This window comes from Nyctereutes procyonoides, unplaced genomic scaffold (assembly GCF_905146905.1).
Source record: "Nyctereutes procyonoides isolate TBG_1078 unplaced genomic scaffold, NYPRO_anot_genome, whole genome shotgun sequence".
NCBI classification, from domain to species: domain Eukaryota; kingdom Metazoa; phylum Chordata; class Mammalia; order Carnivora; family Canidae; genus Nyctereutes; species Nyctereutes procyonoides.
In genome coordinates this window covers 12,429,672-12,455,668 of record NW_026575151.1, presented here as the reverse complement: position 1 = coordinate 12,455,668, position 25,997 = coordinate 12,429,672, and the positions used below count along the sequence as shown (strand labels likewise).

The 25,997-nt window shown below is 42.3% G+C and overlaps 1 protein-coding gene across 2 annotated transcripts in view; it reads right to left on the bottom strand.

The window, feature by feature from the left end:
* The window catches only part of SCARB2 (scavenger receptor class B member 2), a 75,262-nt gene that overhangs the window by 39,123 nt on the left and 10,142 nt on the right, over window positions 1-25,997 (bottom strand). The window contains exons 2-3 of one of the 2 annotated variants that reach the window (XM_055312916.1): window positions 14,427-14,584; window positions 10,508-10,699 (exon numbers count right to left, since the gene is read on the bottom strand). In XM_055312916.1, coding sequence (XP_055168891.1) covers window positions 10,508-10,699; window positions 14,427-14,584 — 350 coding nt within the window. The remainder of the gene's footprint in view (window positions 1-10,507; window positions 10,700-14,426; window positions 14,585-25,997) is intronic. The other variant, XM_055312917.1, reaches the window with a different exon arrangement.

The following is a 25,997-nucleotide window of genomic DNA, read 5'->3' as shown; positions in this document are numbered from 1 at the left end:
ACATTCATGATGAACAAAATACCAAAATTCTAAATAGAAACAGGATCTGATAGTTTGTTCATCCAACGGCTTACACTAGTCCTGGTCCTGCCTGGTCCATAGTAAATGTTCACTAAATCCAGTGTCTACTGCTTCTGTCCCTCTGCTCCTCACCTTTTCTTTCTGTTCTATCCAGGGCTGAGCATCTGACCTGATAGCCACGTGTCTCCTAGATGCTTGAACTGTGGCTAATCAGAACTGAGATGTGTTGTAAGGGTAAAACACACAGATTTCAAAACAGCAAGAAAAAAGGAATGTGAAACATTTCCTTAATTTTTTATATTGACAATTATATGCTTTGGAATGATTATATGCTTTTAAGTATAACGGGTAAAATAAAAATATATTATTCATATTAATTGCACCTATTTCTTTTGCTTTGTTTTTGATGTGGCTACTAGAAAAATCTTAAATTACATATGTGATTCACAGTGTATTTCTACTGGACAAGCTGATTAATATCCTGACAAAGGTATAAACCTACCACCTCCTCTAAGCATTTCCTGACCACAGCCACACACCCTTGAACACCTGCAGAGCAGGCTGTCCCTACCGTGTCTTTGGCACTACTGTGCTTAGTGACATCATTCAGATTGTGATGAAGGAATTATCTGGACACCTCGGGTAGACTGTAGGCAAGCTTATGAAACTCGTATACCTCAATTTCTAGAATTTAAGATAAAAATCAATAAGCAAATAGCAAATGTATAGATGCATCAAAATAGATGTCTTTGCTCTTTATCATTAAGCACCAAGCTATGCACAATAAATAAATAAATAAATATCTGACCCTGCACAGCTCCTCAAAGGGTTTAACCACATGATTTCATTTAGTCCTTACAGCAAGGGTGTGGCACAGATGGAGCAAGCATTTTTTTTTAAGATTTTTTAATTTATATATTCATGATAGATACACAGAGAGAGAAAGAGAAAGAGGCAGAGACACAGGCAGAGGGAGAAGCAGGCTCCATGACAGGAGCCCTACGTGGGACTCGATCTTGGGACCCAGGATCACGCCCTGGGCCAAAGGCAGGCGCTAAACTGCTGAGCCACCCAGGGATCCCCTGGAGCAAGCATTTTTGTCTCACTTTTATAGATGGGGACACAGGGCACAGATGAGCATTACAGGAGTCAGTGCTCTTCCTACTGTATCACACAGCCTCCTTAATAAGTACTTTAAAAACATCTGCAGGATGAAACCCAAGAATGCCTCTAACAAAGGCTAAATAGGAGAGAGAGAAAGAAAAATTATATACACTTCCAGTTACAAGAAATGAGTACAAAACCTAATAGAGGACGTATGTAGTGTCAAACATGCCTGCAGCAGGGGCTGCAGACTTCAGTGGTCTGACACCCATTCATTTACTTTTCTGCCTCTCAGAGCCCTGTTTTCCTTCCTCCCCTGCACTGGGCAGTGGTGAGGGACCCATGCTCGATGGTTCCCTTAACTCGGCCTCTGATTCTGAGCACAGAGCCTCAAGATGGAAAACCCAGGAAAAAGACAGCTTCCTCTGGCAGGGGTGCACATGGGATGAGAGGAGCCATGCACACCTGTGACTTGGACCTTTAGAGCTGCTCTCCATCCTGCCCCATGGAGTCTGTAACCCACTTTATAGCCTTCAAATAAAGTCCTTTAAAAAAAATTTTTTTTTAAAGATTTAATTTATTTATTCATGAGAGACACAGAGATAGAGGCAGAGACACAGGCAGAGGGAGAAGCAGGCTCCCTTCAGGGAGCTGGATGTGGGACTCAATCCAGGGACCCCGGGATCACGCCCTGAGCCACCCAGGCACCCCTAGAATCTCTTTTTATTTAAATTAGCCAGAAATAGTTTGTCTTGCTTGCCATCAAAACCTGTTATATAGAAATCACAACCCAGCCTTTTGATAGATCAGAAAATGGAGAGTCACATAAAATAGGAGCCCAGGACTCTCCAGCACATGTCGGAACCAGGTCTGGAATCCTGGTCACCTGACTCCACACCCAAGGTTTTCCTTGACTTTTTTTTTTTTTAAGATTTTTATTTTTATTTATTCAGAGAGAGAGAGAGAGGCAGAGACACAGGCAGAGGGAGAAGCAGGCTCCATGCAGGGAGCCTGATGTGGGACTCGATCTGGGGTCTCCAGGATCACACCCCAGGCTGCAGGTGGCACTAAACCGCTGCACCACTGGGGCTGCCCTTCCTTGACTTTATACATCAGTTAATGCAAAGTGAATTGTCAGAGCTGAAGGAGAAGAGGACGTTTCCAAGGCAAACCCCTTCCCACTGGCTACTCCCAGAGCTTCCCTACAGTGAAGGTGAAGGGGACAACCTTCTCCAGGTGTAGCTCTTTGTTTTAGTGGCCCAGGACCACTGGCTTCACTGACCACTGAGGAACTAGAAATAGAAAAAGTGACCCCAGGGGGGAAAACCAATTTGTACTCAAAGAAAGCCAAGCCAGGAGCTGGGACCCTACCTAGATGTGGACCTCATAGGCTCAGATTATGACTTTCTTTTTTTTTTTTTTTTTAAAGATTTTATGTTTATTTGACAGAGAGAGAGCACAAGCAGGGGAAAGCTGCAGAGGGAGAGGGAGAAGCATGAACTCTTGTCAAGTGTTCTAATGATGAAAACTGATAACCTTGCTAAGGCTCTTGACATTTTTTTCATTGAACCCACACATCACGAGCCCAGAGGCCTGAATGATTCCAGGCCTAGACCCTGCTTTGTTAATGTCTGTTTATGTTTATTGACTCTGAAGATGGCTTTTTAAATGTTTTCTTTATTGCTTACCCTGTAAGAACCAAACATTTTATTTTTATTTTTATTTTTATTTATTTTTTAAAAAAAGATTTTATTTATTCATTCATTCAAGACACAGAGAGAGAGGGGGCAGAGACACAGGCAGAGGGAGAAGCAGGCTCCATGCAGGAAGCCCGACAATGGGACTCGATCCTGGGTCTCCAGGATCACGACCTGGACTGAAGGCGGCGCTAAACCGCTGAGCTACCGGGGCTGCCCAGAACCAAACATTTTAAAGGGAAATTGAGCATGGAGTTTCCAATCACTTTAAGTCCTGTGACTTGACTTGGTTTCTCAATAAATTGCAAAAGGTCAAAGCCAAGGGCTCCCAAACCACAGAAGTACTTAATTCCCTCGGCAGGCTTGAAGGGATTGTGTCAGGTCACTCACAGCTAGCCACGTGACTTCCCACAGCCACCGATCACCCTAAGGCATGACTGACATATGGCCTGTGTCCTAACTAAAGGAAGACAAGTGCCACTGGCTATCAGAAGTGGCCTCCTGCTCTTCAGAGGCCATGAGGAGGGTAGGTGAGGGGCCTGCCTCTCCAAACAGCAACTGATGGAGGGAACTCCAAAATGTTTCCCCTCCCAAGCATCTTATCTGGCAACAACAGGGAGGCCACCAACATGTAAGGGGAGGGATTTTAATAATAATACCAACAAGTCTGGTTACCCAAATCTCCCCACAGCTCAACAACAGTCAACTAGAAGCAGGTGGTCCTGTGGTAAACAGCAGACTGAGAGCAAGAAGTGATCAATTATTGCTCTCCAGATCCAAGAACACTAAAGAAACTTCCAGAAATAGGGCAGCCCGGTGGCTCAGCGGTTTAGCGCTGCCTTCAGCCCAAGGCCTGATCCTGGAGACCCAGGATTGAGTCCCATGTCGGGCTCCCTGCATGGAGCTTGCTTCTCCCTCTCTCTCTCTCTCTCTCATGCATAAATAAATAAAATCTTTAAAAAAAAAAAAAAAACTTCCAGAAATAGAAACAAGAGTTTAAAAAAAAAAAATGCCTAAGCAAATCTTATGCATAGACAATTAATTAAGGAACTGTACTTCAAGTGCCTGGTACTTAGTAGGTGCTAATAAATGTTACTGCTGTTCAAGGCCCCAGGACCTCATAGGCTCAGATTATGACTTTCTTTCTTTTTTTTTTTTTTTTTTTTTTAAGATTTTATGTTTATTTGACAGAGAGAGAGCACAAGCAGGGGAAAGCTGCAGAGGGAGAGGGAGAAGCAGGTTCCCCACTGAGCAGGGAGCCCAATGCAGGGCTTGATCCTAGGACCCCAGGATCATAACCTGAGCCACAGGCAGATGCTTAACCAACTGAGCCACCCAGGTGGGTGAAAATAAGCCCCTGGCTTACTCTTTTAAATCACAGTGATGGTCCTAGACATTAATAAAAGGTTGAATTATACATCATGAACTACTTAATCAGGCAGGAAAACACAAGATTGGCTTTAGAGATATTTCATTTGAAATCATGTTTGAGGGCAGGCCAGATGGCTCAGTGGTTGAGCGCCACCTTTAGCGGTTGAGCGCCACCTTCAGCCCAGGGTATGATCCTGGAGACCCAGGATCAAGTCCCACGTCAGGCTCCCTGCATGGGGCCTGTTTCTCCCTCTGCCTGTGTCTCTGCCTCTCTCTCTCTCTCTCTCTCTCTCTCTCTCTCTCTCTCTCTGTGTGTGTCTCTCATGAATAAATAAATTCTTTAAAAAATAAAAAAAAAATAAAATCATTTTTGGTTAAAAGAGTTCTTACTTAAAAAAAAAAAAAAGTTTTTAAACTCCTGAATTATTAAACAAAATCTCACCAGCACAGAAGGCAAACAATAGCCCGAGATAAGGAAACCAAAAGGAGTAACCTTAATTAGCTGGAAAATTAACATCTATGCAATATCTGATTCCTTAGAGATGTGGGATAAATTAGCTACATACAGTACTGTCATACAATCCTCATCTTTCAGCCATTAGGTTCTCCACACATCCAGCACTCTGCTGAGAATTAGTGTCAGAAGTCATGAGCACATTGGGTGGAGCATGGGTGGAGAGCTGCCTGCCAGGCTTTGCATTCGACCCTGGCTTCCTCAGTTACTAGTTCTGTGACTTAGAAGTTACTCCTTGATTCTCTGCTTCAGTTTCCTCATCTGTAAAATGGAGATAATAACATGCCTTCCTTATAGGGTTGTTGTGAGCATTAAATCCACATAAGCTTATATTAACTTATTCCAGTTAGAATACTGCCTGGCACACACTAAGTGTTTAGGAAGCATTAATTACTAATATCATGTAAAAGTGGACTTGTGAAAAAAAAAAAAAAAAGCAGACTTATGCAAAGCTCTCGAGATGGAGAGATATAAAGATCTCGTTCCTGTTGGCAAGAACTCCACAGGACAGCATGGAAGGGCTGCCATTCCAACACTACTTCCCATGTGGAAAGCACTCTGAAGCTGAGTCAAGGCACTAGCCAGACACCCAAAGGAGGGAGAGATGACCAAAGGCAGGGTGCTGTAGGGTTCAGAACAAACTGCTTCCAGATGTGCCACTTGGGCACGCTGATTATTTTGTGCTGAAAACAATCAAGGCCCAAAACACTCAGAAAGAAACTTATATCTTCCCCTAACTCCCTAAAAGAATTTAGATAGAGAATCTGCTCCAGGAAGAGAGCTATCACCATAGATTCACATTAGAATATGAAGTCAGCATGGTAGACAGGGAGAAATCTAGCAAGGCCTGTTTGATCAAAGTCCTCTATATCCTGTTGTTTCTGAGTAGCCTTGTAAACATCCAACCAAAAATTTACTCTTTTTCTTCTTCCTCTGAATTACTTTCCTTCCTTTTGCAGTCCCAGACTCCCTCCCTCTTCTCCTTAGTTCAGGATGACATATTCTCACTTTCCCTGATGATCTTTAGAATCTCATGCTTACATGGATTTCTTGTGGGTATATAATTAAATTTGATTTTTTCCTGTTAATCTTTGTCTCATGTCAATTTAATTCTTAAACCAGCTGGGAGAACCTTGAAGGGTAGAAGAATATTTTCCATCCCCAACAGTGCTGAGCAGCATCTGTATTTAACTTTCTGTTATCATTGCCCTTTCAACTATGTGAAAGACTGAACCTAGAGCCTAAAGCAGAATACTGAGAAAAAGCTGTGGGGGGCCTGGCTGGTCAACGGGAAGAACATGGCTGGCATTTGTTGGGGGTGTGCAAAAAATAGCTTTACCCCTAAAGATGGAAATGGCCCCCCCATCCATGAGGTTGGTACCCTGACCCAAGTGGTTTGTGCAGGCAAGTCACACAGAACTGCTATGTGCATTTAAAACTCACAAGTACCTGATAACCACTTTTTGTACAAGATAAGAAAAAGGGGGGAAGGAGAGTTCATTTTTTATTTCTCTTACTTTCATGCAGTTAAAAGATAAAAAAAAACCTAATTTATCTGAAGCCACTTCTGTTTCTTCTGAGAAAAAAAAACATAATATTAGAGAAGAGTTTGAGCCAGGTTTAGAAAAAGAGATATTCTCTTATAATGAGACAATAACCATGGCATTTCTAAATTTTTTATCATCTCTTCAATATTAAAAAAAAAATGTATATAGCTGGTTAAGATGAGTAAAGGACCAAAGGGTTAATAGGACAGAATTTGAAAGTTTATTTTTTTAAAAGATTTAATTTATTTGAGATAGAGTGAGAGAGAGAGAGAGAGAGAGAGAGAGAGCATGAGCTAGGGGAGCAATAGTGGGAGAGGGAGAAGCAGACTCCCTGCTGAGCAGTGAGCCCCCTCGGGCTTGACCTCAGGACCCTGAGACCATGACCTGAGCTAAAGGCAGATGCTTAACCGACTGAGCCACCCAGGTGCCCCGGAATTTGGAAGTTTAAATACAGTTCCTACCTTTGCAAAATTGTAAGGAGACAATTAGGTCCCTAAGAAATTAAATGTAAAACAAGAGAACTACAGGAAAATAGACTTGAATATCAAACTTTTGAAGGTAATAGGACTTTTAAAGCTCAGAAACGATAGAAAACTTCATGAAAGAATAGATTTGACTACGTGTGTTTTAAAAATTAAAAAGGCACACAAAAGAAAAACAGTTGTCACAAATGCAAGGTTGAGTCACTATTGCTATTAAGTTTACAGAGTGGCACAGACATACTGGAACCCAGATTGGCAACAGACAAAAGACAAGAGCTAAAAGTGTGGAAATGCAATCAGCTGACAAACATGGGGAGAACGATCATTCTGTGTGGAAATCAAAGAATGAAATGAGAGCTGATCTACATGACCAAGAAGAAGGTAATGTTTAAATAAAGTGCTGCAATACATTCCCTTTAGCTACTGAATATTATCAACATTAAAATGTATTTGTATAAAGACTAAACCCAACATGTTGAGTTAACAAATGCTTGACCATTCTACCTTAAGGAAACTCTGGTTAATCGAGTTGATTTAAGAGCTTGTTTTGCACAAGTTGGCTCATTACCAGTAAGAGTAGCTGAGACTGACTGGAACAAAGGGGGAAGAATTCTTGTAGTTGGGCAGAAAGGACCAAGAGTGAACAAAAGCAACCTCTGTGATGACACACCTGAGATCTCCCCCCCCACCCCACTTATCATGCTTCTGCTGACATTTAATGAACATGTAGCTCAGAAAGAGACATGATTCCCGAATGCACACATGCTCAGAAAGGAGAACACCTCTCTTCTTCCTATATCCAATCAGCATTTTCCATTCAGTGTATATACCCCCTGACATTCTGCCTCCTTATCCTTAAATGCCTGCAACTGTAACCCTTTCTGAGGGTGGATTTGAGGCCTGCCCTCCCCTGTCTCTTCGTTTGGACATCTCTCCAGGAAACCCTTTCCTTGCTGCACATTCCATGTTCTGGTGACTAGCTTTCCTGCGTGTTGGATATATGAACGTGAGATCAGTTACAAGACAAAAACATTACATGGGGCAAGACCTATGATGTATTAGTAAGTGAACAGAATATACATACTATGTGTGCATAACATACACCCATATGTATGCATGTAGATACATATACGGTACATGCATTTCACATATGTACATGCATATCATATATAGGCACATAGTATGATAACCATGTAAAAGTCAAACTCGCCCATGGAAAAATGGCTGAGGAGATACCCACTAAAATATTAGCACTAGTTATCTTTGAGATAGTGGAATCATAGATAGCAGTTTGTCTTATTTTACTTTATTCCATTTTAATGTTTATCTTTACTGCTATCTATGTTACTTTTATAATAATGTGAAACCCAAAAAGGAAACCTCATTTAAAATAAAGTCAGGGATCCCTGGGTGGAGCAGCGGTTTGGCGCCTGCCTTTGGCCCAGGGCGTGATTCTGGAGACCCCGGATCGAATCCCACGTCGGGCTCCCGGTACATGGAGCCTGCTTCTCCCTCTGCCTATGTCTCTGCCTCTTCTCTCTCTCTCTCTCTCTCTCTCTCTCTCTCTCTCTCTCTGTGTGTGTGACTATCATAAAATAAATAAAAATTTAAAAAAAATAAAAATAAAAAAATAAAATAAAGTCAGAAAATTAAAAAATAATAATAATAATAAAAAATAAAGTCAGGGGGCCAGAAGGGGGAACTCTTACACCTTACCAACCCATCTTCAGGTGCAGACAGCAGCCAAAACCATTTCTCCATGCCCTGTAATAAACTCAGCCAGGAAGAAAATACCACAATTCAGCCAGTAAGAAACCATCACTACCCTGAATTCTCATTTTTCCAGCAGCCCCTCCCAACTTCCTCCTTTTCTCTATAAAGTAACATTCTTCTCTTTTGATCTCTAGACTTGCCTATGGTTTGCTATGGCTTGCATGTTCTGAATTGTAATTCCTCTATTTTGCTGGTAAAATAACTGGCTTTTTCCTTGAAGGTCAAAAACATAAAATACAGGGACACTTGGGTGGCTCTGCAGTGGAGCTTCTGCCTTCGGCTCAGGGCGTGATCTCGGGGTCCAGGATTGAGTTCCACATCAGGGGTAGATATATAAAGAATATAAAATACAGTTTATATTTTTAAAGGTAATGCTACAGATGATATTGTGTATATTGATTATTTCATAATGACCAATGCAAAATTTTAAAAAAAGCACTTATATTTATCCCTCATGTCTTTTCCTTTACTATCAAAGCAGTAATATGAGCCTAAAAAAGAAATTAATCTAGGGATGCCTGGGTGGCTCCGTGGTTGACCATCTGACTTTGGCTCAGGGCAAGATCTGGGGGTCCTGGGATCAAGCCCTGCATCAGGCTCCCCGCAGGGAGCCTGCTTCTACCTCTGCCTGTCTCTGCCACTCTGTCTCTCATGAATAAATAGAAAAAATATTTTAAAAACAACAACAACAACAAATTAAACAGCAAAACTAAGAAACTCAAATGGGAGATATTTAACCAGGTATTGTAAATTTAGCAAATACGTCTTAGAAATATGAAAGTTAGTTGAAAAGGCCCTTGGACAAATTGATTTTTCTTTTTAATTCTTGGTATGTTAAAGACTGGCAAAAAAGAAAAAAAAGAAATTGGACAAAATGAAAAAAAAAATCACAAAAAGCTTGCAAAAGCCAAGGATATCATAAATTGGATACACATTTTAGGCAAATATGTTAGTAAGCAACAGGACCATGAGGCAAATTAGCTTTGTGCTAACATGCCTGGTTCCGGGGCTGCTCAACCCAAAGCTAAATAATGCACTGCATTCCTTAAACCCGACTGACTGGTTTTTATCTATCTGTGGAACTACCATCACCTTTTTCCAAAAACATTAATAGTCTGAACCCATCAGTATGTGAAAGCTGGGGAAAATGTGCCACTGTCAATTGTCAAATTTTTTTTAAGATTTTATTTATTTATTCATGAGACAGAGAGAGAGACAGAGAGAGAGAGAGACAGAGAGAGAGAGAGAGAGAGAGACAGAGAGAGAGAGAAAAGGCACAGACACAGGCAGAGGGAGAAGCAGGTTCCGTGCAGGGAGCCTGATGTGGGACTCGATCCCACGTCTCCAGGATCAGGCCCTGGACCCAAGGCAGTGCTAAACCGCTGAGCCACCCGGGCTGCCCTGTTTGTCAAATTAATTGGGGCTTCCACTGCTCTGTGTGCCTCCTTCTCAGAGATTTCCCACCACCAAGACCAACCCACACTAACCAGCAGAAGGCCAGCATGCCTTCCCCTTCCCTTGCCCAAGGCCTCGGTGTACCCAGTCCAGTCAGTGACTCAGTTGGGAGGGAACCCAGGGAACCACCATACACTGGGGCAGGAGTTACTGGAATGTTCTTTCTTGTAAACAATAACATGACTAAATCATGAGTGATAGAAATCAGATCCACTAGAGGACTGCAAAAGGCTCACTAGAAGGGCCGCAACTATTGCTAAAAAGCCATGTTTTTCTGCAAACTCCAGCTCACAACCCACTCAACCCTGCCAGGAACGCTCAGCAGCTTGCACTGTGCATGTGAGCATCTGTTCCTAAACAAAATCATTCATTTTCAAGACCCCATTCCTCTTTCGTGAACCTATCATTGGCTCCTGTGCTTTCATGACTAAGTCCTGTGGTTGCAGCTGAGCTACGTGTGTCCTGCAAGATTTAAGCAATTTCTCCTCTTGCATCTCTATGGGTTTAACCCACGGCCAAGGATGTTTCATTCACTTATCTCACCAGCCACTGGATATTCCCAGGTAAAAGACTTGATTTCTGGGATCCCTGGGTGGCGCAGCAGTTTGGCGCCTGCCTTTGGCCCAGGGCGCGATCCTGGAGACCCGGGATCGAATCCCACGTCGGGCTCCCGGTGCATGGAGCCTGCTTCTCCCTCTGCCTGTGTCTCTGCCTCTCTCTCTCTCTGTGACTATCCTAAGTAAATAAAAATTTAAAAAAAAAAAAAATGGGAAAAAAAAAAAAAAAAGACTTGATTTCTGCCCCTCCTGGAGCTTTTGGTACATTGGAAAGAAAGACAGACAGGTAACCAATTGTTAAAATGCATTTATTTAGTCGGTATGTAACAGATACATGTGCCAGGGGGAGTTCATCCAAAGTCAGGGTAAATTTCAAGAAGAGGCACCATTTGAGCTGAGAGAGGCAGGGATGAGTTCATTCTTGAACTCATAATAGCACTGAACACAGCACATAATAGCAGAACACTGTGTCCAGGACCAATGACCAACTGGAATACAGTTAGCGGTGTGTGGCCCAATATGGTAGCCACCAGCCCCACGTGGCTGTATTACACATTTGAAACTTGGCTAGCCCAACATGAGATGTGCTACACATTTCGAAGACTTAGTATTAAAAAAATAAAAGGATGTAAAGTATCTCATTAGTAATTCTGAAATGGATTACATGTTTAGATGACACTGGGATAGTATTGGGGTAAAGAGAATATTAAAATTAATTTCACCTTTTTAAAATGGGACTCTCAGAACATTTTCAATTACACATGTGGCTTATAGTAAATTTCTATCGGATAGGTCTGGTTAGAGTAGAGAAGCCTAGGTTGAGTGCCAAAAAACTATATTAAAATTAAAATAAAACAAAGAAGCTAGACATATAGAAGGAGCCAGATTGTTCAGGCCTGGAACATCACACAGGAAGAGTCACTAGGCCCCTGAGCAGGAAAGGGAAATGTCAGATTTGCCTTTGGGAAATCACCCTGGTAGCAGAGCAGAAGAGAGATCAGGGCAGGGAGAAAAACCAGAGGAAGGAAATATGAAGCAATCAATGAATGACCAAACTGCTTTCCAAACTACTGGATCTGTTCTCAGGATTCTTAATCTTCTCTGTGCCAATGGCCCCTGGGACAGTCGGGTAAAGTCTATGGACCCTTTCTCAGATACGTGTTTTTGAGTACAGAGAATAAAATACTCAGCATTACAAAGGAAACCAATTACAGAAATACAGGTATCATTTAAAAAATCTGTGATACGGTAATATACCTGCTTCCTTATGGATACTTTAAGATGTAGCAGCAAGTCTAACAATTACTGTAATTTTGAAGTATTTCTGAAAATGAAAGGCATCTTGAGCAACGGCTGTCAGGAGACCCAGAGGGCAAATGGTTTTCCTTAGTTCTCAAGTGGGTTCGTCCTTACATGGAGGCAGTCTCCCCCCCTCCCCACCTCCAAAAAATTAGTGAGAAAACAAAAACAGCAAAAAACAAATATCGCACAGTTCCTTTCACAGGCAGTATCTAAGGCAGTCAGGGTCATGGAAACAAAATAGAATGGTGGTTACTGGGGACGGGGGGAGGGGGAGGGGAGTTACTTAATGATTACAGAGTTTCAGTTTTGCAAGACCAAAAGAGTTCCAGAGATTTGTTACACAACAATATAAAAACATACATAAAACTACTGAACTATACACTTAAAAGCAGTTATGTATTTTACATTGTTTTCTTTTAATGTAAATAAAAGATGGTTAAAATTGCAAAACGGAAAAGCAGAGACACAGGACATTCAGATCCTAATTCTAGTTCAACTTCTAATTACTCCCTAACAGAACAGCAGCAAACACAGACCTGCTCTAGCATGGACTTCTTCAGACATTTAACCGCTACAAATATTTGCTTTTAAAAGTGAAGACCCAAGTATTTATTTAAAATTCCTATATATGACAACAGAGTTCATCTTTACAAATCTGGATATTGGTTTATACAGACTGAAACAATCTGCTAAGACTAATAATATCAAACACTTAATTAGCACTAATTATATGCTAGGCATTAATCCAGGCACTTTTAAATACTGACTCATTGCCTCATTTAATCCCAATAACAATCTTTGGGTGGGTGTTCTATTTTTATCTCCAGATAAGGAAATAGAGGCACAGAAAATTAGTTAAGCGGTTGAGGTGAGATTCAAAACAGACAATTTGACTCCAGAGCTAGACCATGAGCACCTGAGGCTGGGACTTAGATTTTTTTTTTAAAGATTTTTTTTATTTATTAATTTATTTATTTATTTGAGAGAGAGACAGAGAGAGAGAGAGAGAGAATGAGAAAGCGCACACACATACGGCAGGGAGGGGCAGAGGGGGAAGGAAAGAATCTGGAAAGAATCTCAAGCAGACCCCTGCTGAGCCCAGAGCTTGACCTGGAGCTCCATCTTAGGACCTTGAGATCATGCCCTGAGCTGAAACCCAGTCAGTCACTTAACCAACTGAGCCACCCAGGTGCCCCATGGGACCAAGATTTTTATCTCTGAATTCTTGCACAGGGAATAGTGCTGATTTATTATCATATGACTTAGCAACCATTTATTGAGCAATAGATTATGACAAGATTGTGAGGCATTTTTACCATTTAGCAGTTCTATACAAAAAAGATCTTGCTGTCTGCTTCCTCTACTATGTTTCTGTTTTTTAATTTTTTTAGTAATCTCTACACACAACTTGGGGCTTGAACTCACAACCCTGAGATCAAGAGTTGCATACTCCTCTGACTGAGCCAGCCAGGCTCCCCCCTCTATTTCTTCTTAAACTTGGTAAGAAGAAAATTTGTTGGGAAGATTATTGGGGGCGAGTGGGTGGGAGAAGCAGGTACTGCAACAATAGGGAAAATGCTCTATGTTTCCCAAGCACTACCATTTATTAATGTTCTAAAAAATGATTAAAACAATTCTGCCTCCCAGTGTTTAGAACTGGTAGTCACTGGGGATCCCTGGGTGGCGCAGCGGTTTGGCGCCTGCCTTTGGCCCAGGGCGCGATCCGGGTCCCCGGGATCGAGTCCCACGTCGGGCTCACGGTGCATGGAGCCTGCTTCTCCCTCTGCCTGTGTCTCTGCCTCTCTCTCTCTCTCTCTCTCTCTCTAACATAAATTAAAAAAAAAAAAATTTAGAACTGGTAGTCACTGCCAAAGATTCTAAGCTACCCTGCCACTTGGTTATCTTTCATACCCAGGAGGGGTGGGGGAAGGAGTGAGTAAGAGGCAGAAAGGCCTGCCTACAGACAAACAAGAAATTCTAGGACCTGGTCTAAAATAGTATGTGAGAGAGGGAAATAGAGGAAGGCCCTAAAAGTCATCAAAGAGAAAAAGAGAGGTGACCTTAAAAGGGTTGGGGGTAAGGAATAGCTCTTCATGGCTCAAAAACTACTTTCTGTCCTCTCAGGAGGAAGCAGCTGCATTTCTTTTCTTTTCTTTTCTTTTTTCTTTTCTTTCTTTCTCTTTCTTTCTTTCTTTCCTTTTTTTTTAGATTATTTATTTATTCATGAGAGACAAAGAGAGAGGCAGAGACATAGGTAGAGGGAGAAGCAGGCTCCCTACAGGGAGCCCAATGTGAGACTCATCCCAGAACCCGGGGATCACACCCTGAGCCAAAGGTAGACAATCAACCACTGGGCCACCCAGGGGTCTCCAGCAGCTGCATTTCTAAACAGGCTGAGATTGGCACTAGTCCACTACACCATTTTCTGTTGAGGTGTTACAGGCATGTGCCAAACATCAGCAACATTTCAGACAGATGTCACCAAAACCTCTCCTCCCCATGCAGCATACAGAGGATGCTCACGAGAAGAGATATGGAATCAGCCCACAGTGGGGTCACTCCATATATCTGGTTGGTATGGCAGGTAGGTGGTCAGGACTCACCTGTAGGTATATGGCCCCACTTCTTCTAATCGAGGGATCTCCCCTCGGAGGATCTCCTCTGGATTGGTGACATTGAAGAAATAGAACTGGGCATACACAGGCAGGGGGGGCTTCTTCCAGGAGTCAAAGGTCTCGGAACCATTCCTTAACACAATGTTCTAGGGCAGAAAACCAAAAGGAGACTGTGTGAGGCAGTTGGCTTTGAACACAGAGGGAGAGGGACACCCTTGCTCTGACCTCCCAGCTCACTTATAGTTTCTGTAGGCATTCAACTAAGGTCCCTTGGGAGGAAGGCCATGCCTTAGGTCAATATGAAGCCCACAACCCTATCAAGCCATCAAAGGTCTTCAATAAATATTTGTGGTAAAGGAAAGACAGTAGCCATAGCTCATGGGTAGAAATGGTGTCACCAAAACCAAGGTCATAGATTGAGTACCCAAAATGCCCTACTGATTCTGTTATGAAGAATTCACAGATTGTACCAGCTGCTGTGGAAGGTAGCCCATTCTGAGAAGCACTGTCTGCTCCCAGGCTGCCCACATGGTAGAACAACAAGGTGATAGGCCCAAGAAGGCTGGATTTGGTTCTTCATGTGAGGTAGAACCACACCTACCCTTCCTACCTCCACCAGCAGGAGCTTTACATGAATTTTCTCATTCAGTCTCTAACAAACCCATTACATAGAGATGCCTATCCCTGTTTTAAAGATGAGGAAGCTGAGCCTTACCGATATTAAGTGTTTGGAATTCTTTATCGACAATCCTTCCTTCATTTCCCACCCTTAGCCTGTGTTATGGGCCCCCTCCCAAATTCATCCAAATTCATATTTTGAAGTCCTAATGCCTAGTACCTCAGAATGTGACTATATTTGGAGGCAGAGCATTTAAAGAACAATCTAAGGTTAAATGGGGTCATTCGGGTGGGTTGTAATCCAATATGACTAATGTCCTTATAAGAAGAAAAGCTTAAATACACATGAAGGAAAGACCATGTGGAGGCACAGGAAGAAGACAATACCTATGAGCCAAGGAGAGGCCTCAGAAGAAATCAACCTTGATGATACCCTCATCTCAAGACTTGTGGTATCCAAAACTGTGAGATAATGAACGTCCCTTGTTCTAGTCACCCACTCTGTGCTATCTGTTATGGCAGCCCTAACAAACTAATACACCATGGTCCCCCTATGGGCGTAGTATTCTTCTCCACCCTATTGACTTCAGGCTTGGCCAAGTGACTTGATTTGACCAATGAAATATGGGTGGGATGGCAATGCCCCAATTTTGAGCCTTAGAAAGCAATCCCCAATCACCCTTTGCCAAAAAAGCATGCTTCAGGTAGCTGTGGATCCTTCAGCCAAGGCCCGAAAATAGTGATGTGTGGACCAAACATGAAGCCTGGAGTCCCGCCCGGTTCAGCTGAGCCAGCCAAGCTCAAACTGCAGCCACCCTGCACACCATGAGTATGAAATGTCATTGTTATAAGACACTGGGACTTGAAAGTTGTCTGTTATTCAGGCTTGCAACGGAAGCCTAGTTAACAGAGCGTCCAAAGTTAAGAGACAGAAACCTACTGTCTAGTAGTCCCAACTATCCTCAACTTGTTAATGGAGAAAAATCTGCATTTTTTAGGGTAAAAATTATTGAAGTACACAAAAGATAAAGGGATAGACTGAGAATAAACAACCCAAAGTATTAATAGTCACTAACTCTTGAGTATTGGAAATCTGGATCATTATTATTTTCCCCTTAATGAATTTTGGCACTCTTCAAATTTTTAATAGCCAATGAAGAAATGAACACTGAAAATATTTTTAAAAGAAAATCAAAAGAGAAAAAAAAATTTTTAAAGAAAACCAAAAGAGGAAAATGGGACTGACCAGTACAATGTAAGGCCAGTGGTGAAACAATAACACTGGATCATAAGAGAAGCATCCTCTGAGGTCACCTCTGGCAGTGAGGCTTTGAGTGACAACAAAGGGACCAGTTTCAAAACATCTTTGATTGCACATGCTAAAATGTGTTATGACACAGCATACAATAGAATGTCAAGTTTTAGTAGTCCAGGCCTCCGATTTATTTTTATTTTTTTTTAAAGATTTTATTAATTTATTCATGAGAGACACAGAGAGAAGCAGAGACACAGGCAGAGGGAGAAGCAGGCTCCATGCAGGGAGCCCGATGTGGGACTTCATCCCAGGACCCCGGGGTCATGCTCTGAGCCCAAGGAAGAGCTTAACCGCTGAGCCACCCAGGCGTTCCAAGGCCTCCAACTTAATAGAGGGAATGTTGCAAGGGAACTTAATGATATGGCTCTATTTTTAAAAAAATGATATGGCTCTATTATTAAATAGAAAATATCTCAAGAATCTCTGCAGAGAAGAAACAAAGTGGCTCTGGGATAAATGAATGCAGAAAACCTAAGCTCGTCAAAGCCAAGCTGGTGATCTGGAGGGCTGAATGTAGATTTACATCCATGAGTTGGCCAGAACTGGGGATTATTTGTGGTTTGGCATCTGTTCAAAATGTCCAATAATCAGGTTTCTATTCAAACAGCACATTATCAAAATATTTTTGGCCTTTACTATCAGTACTGATTTTCTGAGATGAGATCAGATTGATGAGACAGAAAAATTTAAAGACAAACTATGAAACTCCTTTCTTCCAACTTTCCAGATTCAGCTCAGACTCTTTTGGGTGAAGCCCTCTCCACCCGCCTTGGATGCATTAATCTTCCTCTGCCCAGCCCCTAAGCAGCTGAATCAGTCATTTCAGGCTGATTTTTGTTTTGTTTTGTTTTTAAAGTTTTTTTCTTATCTCCTAAACAGGAGTCTTAGTTATGTGAAGAGGAGCAGGAGAGTGAGTCAGGCTCAGAGAGTGAGAGAACACTAGACCTGGGAAGGTCCTGAGTTTGACAAGATGTAACACAGGGGCTCTGGAAGGGTAAGAAGGTGTGCTGAAGGTCAGAGCTGGGTCTGGAATCCTGTGTAGCTCTTCTCCACCCTCCCACCCTACTTCTGCATATAATATAACATTTTTAAAAAATGGGTACAAATATACTACATATATAATTGTACAAGTTTTATGGTAGAGTTTCTCCACCATAAAGTATACATATAGCTCCCAGAAACAACTTAGTAACATGAATTTAATCTACCTAAAACTAATATGTTAACTATGAGAAATCTAACATATAAATAATCATTTGTCTTTTAGAGGATTTTGAAGGTCCAAAGATATTTTTTAAGTTGTCTGACTTCATTAAAATAAGGACCTCGTTTTCTTGTGCATACATTTCCATAATAAAGCAAGGCAATAATGTCCTCTCCTCTATGAATTCCTTGAGTAGCCCCCTTTACCGGATGGATCATTTCTTCCTTTGAACCCCATAACACATTACACTGAATTTCTTAGGGAAAAAGTGGTCGGGACAGAAAACATCTAAAATATGAAGTTAACAGGAATCAACATGAAGCAGCCCATACCAGCAATCAAAAATGAGAAGGGAAGTGCATCTATTCAATATGGTAGCTAACATATGAGGTTAACTGTTGGCATTTTGAAATGGAGGAAGATTAATGCATCCAAGGTGGGTGGAGAGGGCTTCACCCACGAGAGTCTGAGCTGAATCCAGAAAGAGGGAGGAAAGGAGTTCCATGGTTTGTCTTTAAATTTTTCTGTCTCACCAAAAAAAAAGGGTCTTTTCTTCCCCTCTCTGATCTTCTCCATAGTGTCTAGAACAATGTAGTTCTTGGAGAAATGTTTGTTCAATCAGCAAAATATAGTACTTGAACACTTAAACACTAACTTCCACTGACTTTGCTTGTAAGATGCTGGGCCAGGAGAACTTTTTTTTTTTAATAGAAAGAGAGAGCACATGTGTGCAGGCTTCATGCCCAGCATGGAGGCCAACACGGGGCTGGATCCCACGTCCCTGAGATCATGACTTGAGCCAAAATCAAGAGTCGGGCACTTAACTGACTGAGCCACCCAGGTGCCCTAAGAAGTACTTGAGAGGAGGCCATCAGAGAGGTACCGAAGAAAGGCACGGATGGTCACATGCAAAGTCACAGTGCCAGGCCTTGTGATAGCAGCTCCCAAGCTACAAATCCAAGGAGACTTTAAAGTGTATTCAGAGGAAGTGGTTGTTCACTGGCCATTTTAGCCACATTCAGATATGAGAAAGCAATAGCTTCATTAGAATCCTCTAAACATGGGAAATTTAGCACCCATCAGTTTGTGCATCTTATCAGTAAGCCAGCACCCTAGAGCTAAGTGCAACCAGTTCCTTCTGTGGGTGGGAAAAAAAGTCTGTGTCTCACCATGACCCCTTTTACTAACAACTGAAGCAGTATGATATTCATGGTTTTCTCGCTAAGTATAGAAGAATTATGAAAGCAAATAATCAATATACCTATATATGCTAGGCATCATCAGAGATACCCAGCACATAGATATGGTTTCTGCGTTCCAGAAGTTTGTCCTCTACTTAGGGGAATATTTACACATACATGCAAATTAATCAACAAATGTGATACACGGTCAATGACTATGCCAGAAAATGGTCTTGATAGTGTGCAGAGAATGGATTCTATGAACTGAGATAGAGAAAGGCAGTCCTTAGAGTGAGCCAGGGAAGATGAATAAAAATTTAGCAAGCAGAGGGAGTTCACAAGGGCAGGCACGTTAAGGACAGCCTGGGTTGATTCAACTACCCTGTCTTGGCTGATTGGCCCCTCCTCCCCACCTGTCCCAGGTCCATCTATCTTGGAACCCTCCACTCAATCAGAAAGATAGTGGATGTGGAGAATGAGACAATAAAACATATAGAAATGGGACAGTAGTGGGTGTGACTATGTGTGGGTATTATTAGGAGTAGGGAGATTCCCTTAGAGAGATAGGTTAGGGTCATAGAGGCCTAGATTTTATCTGATAAGAAATGGGGAGCCATGCAAGGTTTCTCAGCTGCAGAGCATTATCAAGAGCCAGGCACTATATTGCCCTTTATCTCATGTAATCCCCTTAATGGCCTATGAAGTGAAAATCATTTACCCTGTTCTACACTTCAAGAGACCAAAGCTCAAAGGTTAGGAGAATGCCTAAAGTCTGGAAGGTGGTAGAGTCAGCCTCCCACCCCAGGACTCACTCGAGACCTGAGCTCCTGGCAATGTCGAATTTTATCAGAGCCTGGTGTTCCTGGAAAGTAGTAAATTGTTCAGGAATTCTCCCTTTTGTGTTCCAGGAAATGACTTACTGCAAAGACACACCCTTCCCCCTATGCTTTAGATAGATCCCCCACATTGTTTATCCCTCTTTTACCTGATCAAGCCAGAGGCTGAACCACACATTTCCTTTGATCGATGAGAACAAAATGCCTGTTAACATATAGCATGGTGACTATGGTTAATGATAGTTTATTGTATACTTGAAATTTGCTCAGCAAATAGATCTCAAGTGTTCTCACCACAAATACACACACAAAGGCAACTATGTGAGGTGATGTTAATTAGTATGGTTACAATAATAATTTCATAATGTATATGTCATTCAAAGCATCATATTGTACACCTTAAATATATACAGTTTAAAGACTTTTTTAGTGTGAGTATAGTTGATGCACAATGTTACATTAGTTTCAGGTGTACAATATAGTGATTCAGTAAGCTTAAACATAATTTGTGTTCACCACAAGTGTAGCCACCACCTGTCACCATACAATGTTATTACAGTACCACTGAATTATACTCCCCATGCTGTGTCCTTTATTCCCGTGACTTATTCATTCCAGAACTTGAAGACCGTATCTCCCACTCCTCTTCATTCATTTTGTTTTCTAATACCGTACATAAAAGTGAACTCAAAATGGATGAAAGATCTTATTTTTTTAAAAAGATTTTATTTATTTATCCATGAGAGACACACAGAGAGGCAGAGACACAGGCAGAGAGAGAAGCAGGCTCCCTGCGGGGAGTTTGATGTGGGACTCCATCCCCGGACCCCAGTCATGCACGTGCCACCCAGGTGCCTGGATGAAAGATCTTAAATGTGAGACCTAAAATCCTAAAAATCCTAGAAGAGAAAACAGGCAGGAATTCCTCTGACATCAGCCAAAGCAACATTTTTCTTGCTATTTCTCCTCGGGTAAGGGGAACAAAAGCAAAAATAAACTATTGAGACCACACCAAAATAAAAAGCTTCTGCACAGTGAAGGAAGCCATCAATAAAACAAAAAAGACAATAATAGAAGATATTTGCAAGTGGCATATCTGACAGGAGGTTAATATCCAAAATATATAAAGAACTTACACAACTTGACACTAAATACATATAATTTGTATTTGTCAATCATAGGTCATAAAGGTGGGAAAAAATGCTTGTTAGCCAAACTTCGGTTAAGTTTCTCTCCTTCCCACCCTTGTTTACTCTCTATCTCTCCCTGTAAGAGGCTCCTGTAGATCCCACTGTCAGAGTTCTCCCTAATGCACGTCCCCTGTCCCCTACTGCACTAGTCCTTTCGAATAGTCTCTCCTTAACCAGGGGTTTGTTTTTATTTGAAGCCCCTAAGTATTGTGCCATGCTGCCTATTTTGAGTTGACACAAAAGAGGTGTTTTAGAAGGTTAGCCGGCATAAGTGGGGAGGGCTTGGCTAGGATTATTGAAAGGATGAAATGAGGTTTTAGCACAGTGCTTATCTCAGGCCACACTCAAAATGCTCAATGAATGGTAACTGTGATCTTGATTATTGCCACCTTCAGGGTAGGGATCAAAGGTTTAGGTTTAAGTTGAAAAAGGAATCATGGGATGCCTGGGTGACTCAGTGGGTTAAGTGTCTGCCTTAGGCTCAGGTCATGATCTCCGTGTCCTGGGACTGAGCCCTGCTCCATGGGGAGTCCACTTCTCCCTTCCCCTGCTCTCCCACGTGCGTGCTCTCTCTCTCTCTCTCAGATGGATAAATAAAATCTTAAAAAAAAAAAAAAAAGAATGGTATCTGTTGAAATATTGACAGTCCAGCAAATGTTAAATAAAGGAGAAAAGAAACCACACAGAAAATCTTTAGTCATGATCCTCTTTTCTAGCTCTCTATACAATCCAGTTTAGGTTGTGAAAATAAAGAATTAATATAAAATCAGAAATAACCAAAATGTCAAACGGAAAAGAATGATTTAGTAAATTATGATAATTCACAGGCTGGAGCAGAAAGTTACCATTAAAATTATAGAGACTACACAGAAATAAGAAACATGTTCATGATCTGTGTTAAGAGGAAAAAGACACTGTAAAATATGTATATATGTGGACAAGACTAGCAAATAAAATGCAAACAGGAAAATATCAGAGGGGTAAAATACAGATATTTTTTAAATTTTGATGTCTTAATTTCCATCAAAATCTCTTAGCATCTACGCTAACCACCTAATCATGCACATCTCCATGGGACAGGATTATGAGGGGGTCTTCCCCTCTCTCTGTTATGTTTTTCTGTATTGTTTGGATTTGGGGAGGGTTAGAATAGAAATAAATCACTCTTGGAAGCTGGGAAAAAATTCCCTTTTTTTTTTTAAGTGAAAAATCTCAGAAACTCAGATCCTATAAAATGTCATTAAGGCCCTGTGAGAAAGGGGAAGGAGCAAGATCCACAGAGAGCCAACTTCATCTAGGCTTTTCCTCTGTCCTTTCAACACAAAGGCGAGGCTGGTGCTACCTCCGTGAGGTCAGCTTACCTGCAGAGGCTCCGGGGAGCCACGTCCCCCACACATCCCCCACACGGGGCTCCTCGCTCTTTCTTTCCCTACTGCGGGAAGGGCAGGGTGAGTGCATCTGAGGCCTTGCTAACTTTTCCTGGCAAGCGTCACAGTGTGTGAAGAATTTCAGAGAAAGGGCTCACACTGTCATTTCTTTATTAAAGTAAAGAAAATCGCCTCAGAAAGAGATTCTTTGCTGCTGAAAGAGCCAGCAAGTGGGAATGGACAGATGGGCTAACTGCCTGAGTTTATCTTGTTTGGTTTGCATCCAGCTGTTAGGCAACCAAAAATCCAGAGACAGCAGGGGCCTTTCCGAAAGGAGGGCAAAATCCCTTCTAGGAGAGAGGGTAAAACTGGCTGTTTTTACAACAGTTTGCTGTGAACTCGTTCCTCCAGATTGCAAACCGACTGCAGGCCAGGCTGCCCATTTCAGGACAGAAATAAACACTTAGTACCCTGGAGTCCTTAACTAAACAAACCAAATGCGAAGCCTAACAATGAAAACGACCCTTGACAGCCTGCCAGGATCACACTGATGACAGATTGCTTTTTTTTTTTTTTTAAGATTCTATTTATTTATTCATGAGAGACATGGGAGAGAGAGAGAGGCAGAGACACAGGCAGAGGGAGAATCAGGCTCCATGCAGGGAGCCTGACGTGGGACTCGATCCCGGGTCTCCAGGATCAGGCCCTGGGCCGAAGGCAGTGCTAAGCCGCTGAGCCACCAGGGCTGCCCCTGATAGCAGATTCTGTTACAACAGTGGGGTTCTCCTCACCATCTGCCCCCACACCATCACCCCCCTCTCCCCGGTCACTCTTAGCAGAGCCAAAACCCAAGCAAGTCTCCTACCATCTTTCATTCTATCCAAATCTTGCCCTCAAGAGCATTGGCTTTTCCTGCACCTCTGATGTGTCTCTTTTCCTGCACACCACATTGCTGGGTGTTTGTCAAGGAATCCACTATAAGTCCCAAGGTGGACCACATGTTGTGTGTGTGCACACACCAAGTGGAGAAGGAGAAAGTAAATGAAAGACCAGAGGGAAGTTCATAAATACAGCTGCCAGTATTTCTAAAACTGGCTTCTTTATTTTCACCTTGGTCCCGTGACATTCACCTCAGGTACCCATTACGGTGGTGGCCAGCTAGTATTTCCTGAGTCTCTAGGAGTCAGGGACTGTGTTAGGGCTTTATGGTATCTCCAAGCCTTACACCGCCCCTGCAAGGTAAGAATTTCCATTTTTCATTTTTTTAAAAAAATTTTTTAAAGATTTTATTTATTCATGATAGACATAGAGGGAGAGGGAGAGAGAGGCAGAGACACAGGCAGAGGGAGAAGCCGACTCCATGCCGGGAGCCCGACGTGGGACCTGATCCCGAGACTCCAGGATCACGCCCTGGGCCAAAGGCAGGCGCCAAACCGCTGAGCCACCCAGGGATCCCAAGAATTCCCATTTTTCAGATAAGAAAATGGTGGCACTGGCTTTCCCAAGTTCACAGAGCCAAGAAAGTCAAGTCAAATCTGACCAAGTCCAGGTCTGTGGTTTTGCAAAAACCACGCTTGGCCTCTCTGGTGGCTGCCACGCCACTGCACCCCTCAGGGGAGAGCTGCCAGATTTAGCAAACAAAAACAGAGGACACAAGAGTACATCCCAAATATTGCATGGACTAAGTCACAAAGTACTTTAACTCTTAGGTGATGCATGCTGCAGGATTCAGGATGAACACATTGTGATGTCTGCAACTTATATTCAAATAATTTAAGGAAAAGTATATCAGAGAGAGATGTAGTAAATACGGCAGGATGTTAACCACCGATAAACTGAAATGAGTTAAAATATTGCAAGAGACATACTCACCAAAATATTATTCTGGGCTTATCTGAAATTCAAATTTGACTAGGCATCCCATATTTTATCTGTCAACCCTACCCCAGGGAGACTGAAACTATGGAGAGGCCCTCTCATAGACTCTGAGAGCTTCTTGGGGAGTCAGGCATTACCTCTGGAGGAAAGGAAACGAGGGCACCTGTGTAAAGTCATGGTAAACCCCCAGGCTGGAGCAGACTCATGAGATGATGCAGGAGAACTGAGCTCCATTGTGTCCAGGTAGCTGCTCTGCCCCCTTATGTTAATGAGTCCAAAAAAAACAAGCACCTCAACCTCCTGCCATAGGATGATCCAGAAGAGGGCTTCACTTTGACCTTAAACTTCTCATTTCTACCCCCAGATTCTCAGGGCATTCAACTGTGTACACTCCCAGGGGCTTGCGCAAAGGATGGACTCAAAAACAAACAAGTGGGCAGCCCCGGTGGCGCAGTGGTTTAGTGCCGCCTGCAGCCGGGGGTGTGATCCTGGGGACCCGGGATCGAGTCCCACATGGGGCTCCCTGCATGGAACCTGCTTCTCCCTCTGCCTGTGTCTCTGCCTCTCTCTCTCTCTCTCTCTCTCTCTCTGAATAAATAAATAAAATCTAAAAACAAAACAAAACAAAAAGAACAAGTAATAATGCTAACATCAAGCCAGGAGAATGTCTGGTACAGGAAGTCATTAATTCTGCCCAATACAACAAACCAGTTCCTTTGGTCACAAGGAGCCCTTTGCACAATTTAGACATGAAGCTGTGGCTTGGGAACAATGGTCTTCCTGAGGATTGTGCCCTAGTAGTGACAATTACCAATACAAGCCCTGTGATCAACTGAGTTTTATAGTTATGTGAAATTAAACATCAACATAAGGTCCTAAATCAGTTTTGCTACGTGACCTTGGATATTGCTTATAAATTTTAGCCAAGTAGAACATGATTAATTTTTCCAGACATAATATTGTAATACTACTACAAAAAGAAATATTGGAAAGATTATTGGGTTCTGTGGTGAATCCGCAGTGTCAACAACCAGATTAATCATTTAAACTGAAAAACTTATTTTCAGCTAATTAGCGAATATGTATATATTGAGGGATTTCCATGTACCCAATAGACATAGGCCCTATTCTCACAAAGAAATTTAGCTAAGGACAAAAAACTAGCACACATGAAGCAGTTAGTGAATAATTATGTGTAAGGCCCAGTAATTCAGCCCAAAGAAAGACTTATGCCTGATAATTATTTAGATCATTTCAGTTGTATGGATCCATCCTAAAATTCCCATCTGGACATTCTGTGGAAGGCTGTGGAAAGTCAATGTGACCAAAAACGGACTTAAGATTTTTTTCTCCCCTAATCAATCCTAAATCCTATCCTCCTCTTCTCCATTTTTACTCCTAATCCCATAGGTGGCCTGGGTGGCTGCAATACTGTAGACAGTCTCTTCTCCAGGCTGCTTTCAAATCCATTCTCCACCCCAGCTTCCAGAGAGTTCTATCTAAAGTGCCTATGGGAGCAGACACTCTCCTCACTGCTCATAGGATAAAGCCCTAGGTCCGTGCCCTACTGCCCCAATCTGACGCAGCCCATCATCACCTGCCGTCATCTGTCATTCCCTCATAGGCACTTTTTGCAACAGCAACACTCAGCCACCCACTGTTCCCCAAGTATAAGCTGGATTAGCTGCTTCATGCGGGAGCTGACACATGATACAGCCACAAGACACAACACATCCCAGTCAGCCTGATAGAGATCTTTTGGGAAGGCAGCACTAGGAGGGTTGTTGAACCAGCTGTCCTAGTATAAGCCACTTCCAAATGATAAGAATAAGCACTGGAGGGACATGCATTAGGCTTGGATGGGAATAGGTAATAATACTTTGAAGGCAACTTTCAGGACTCAAGAGCACTACTCGTTATTCTTTTGGCTCAACAGAGTGCTACTTAATAATTAAATACATGTTAGCATC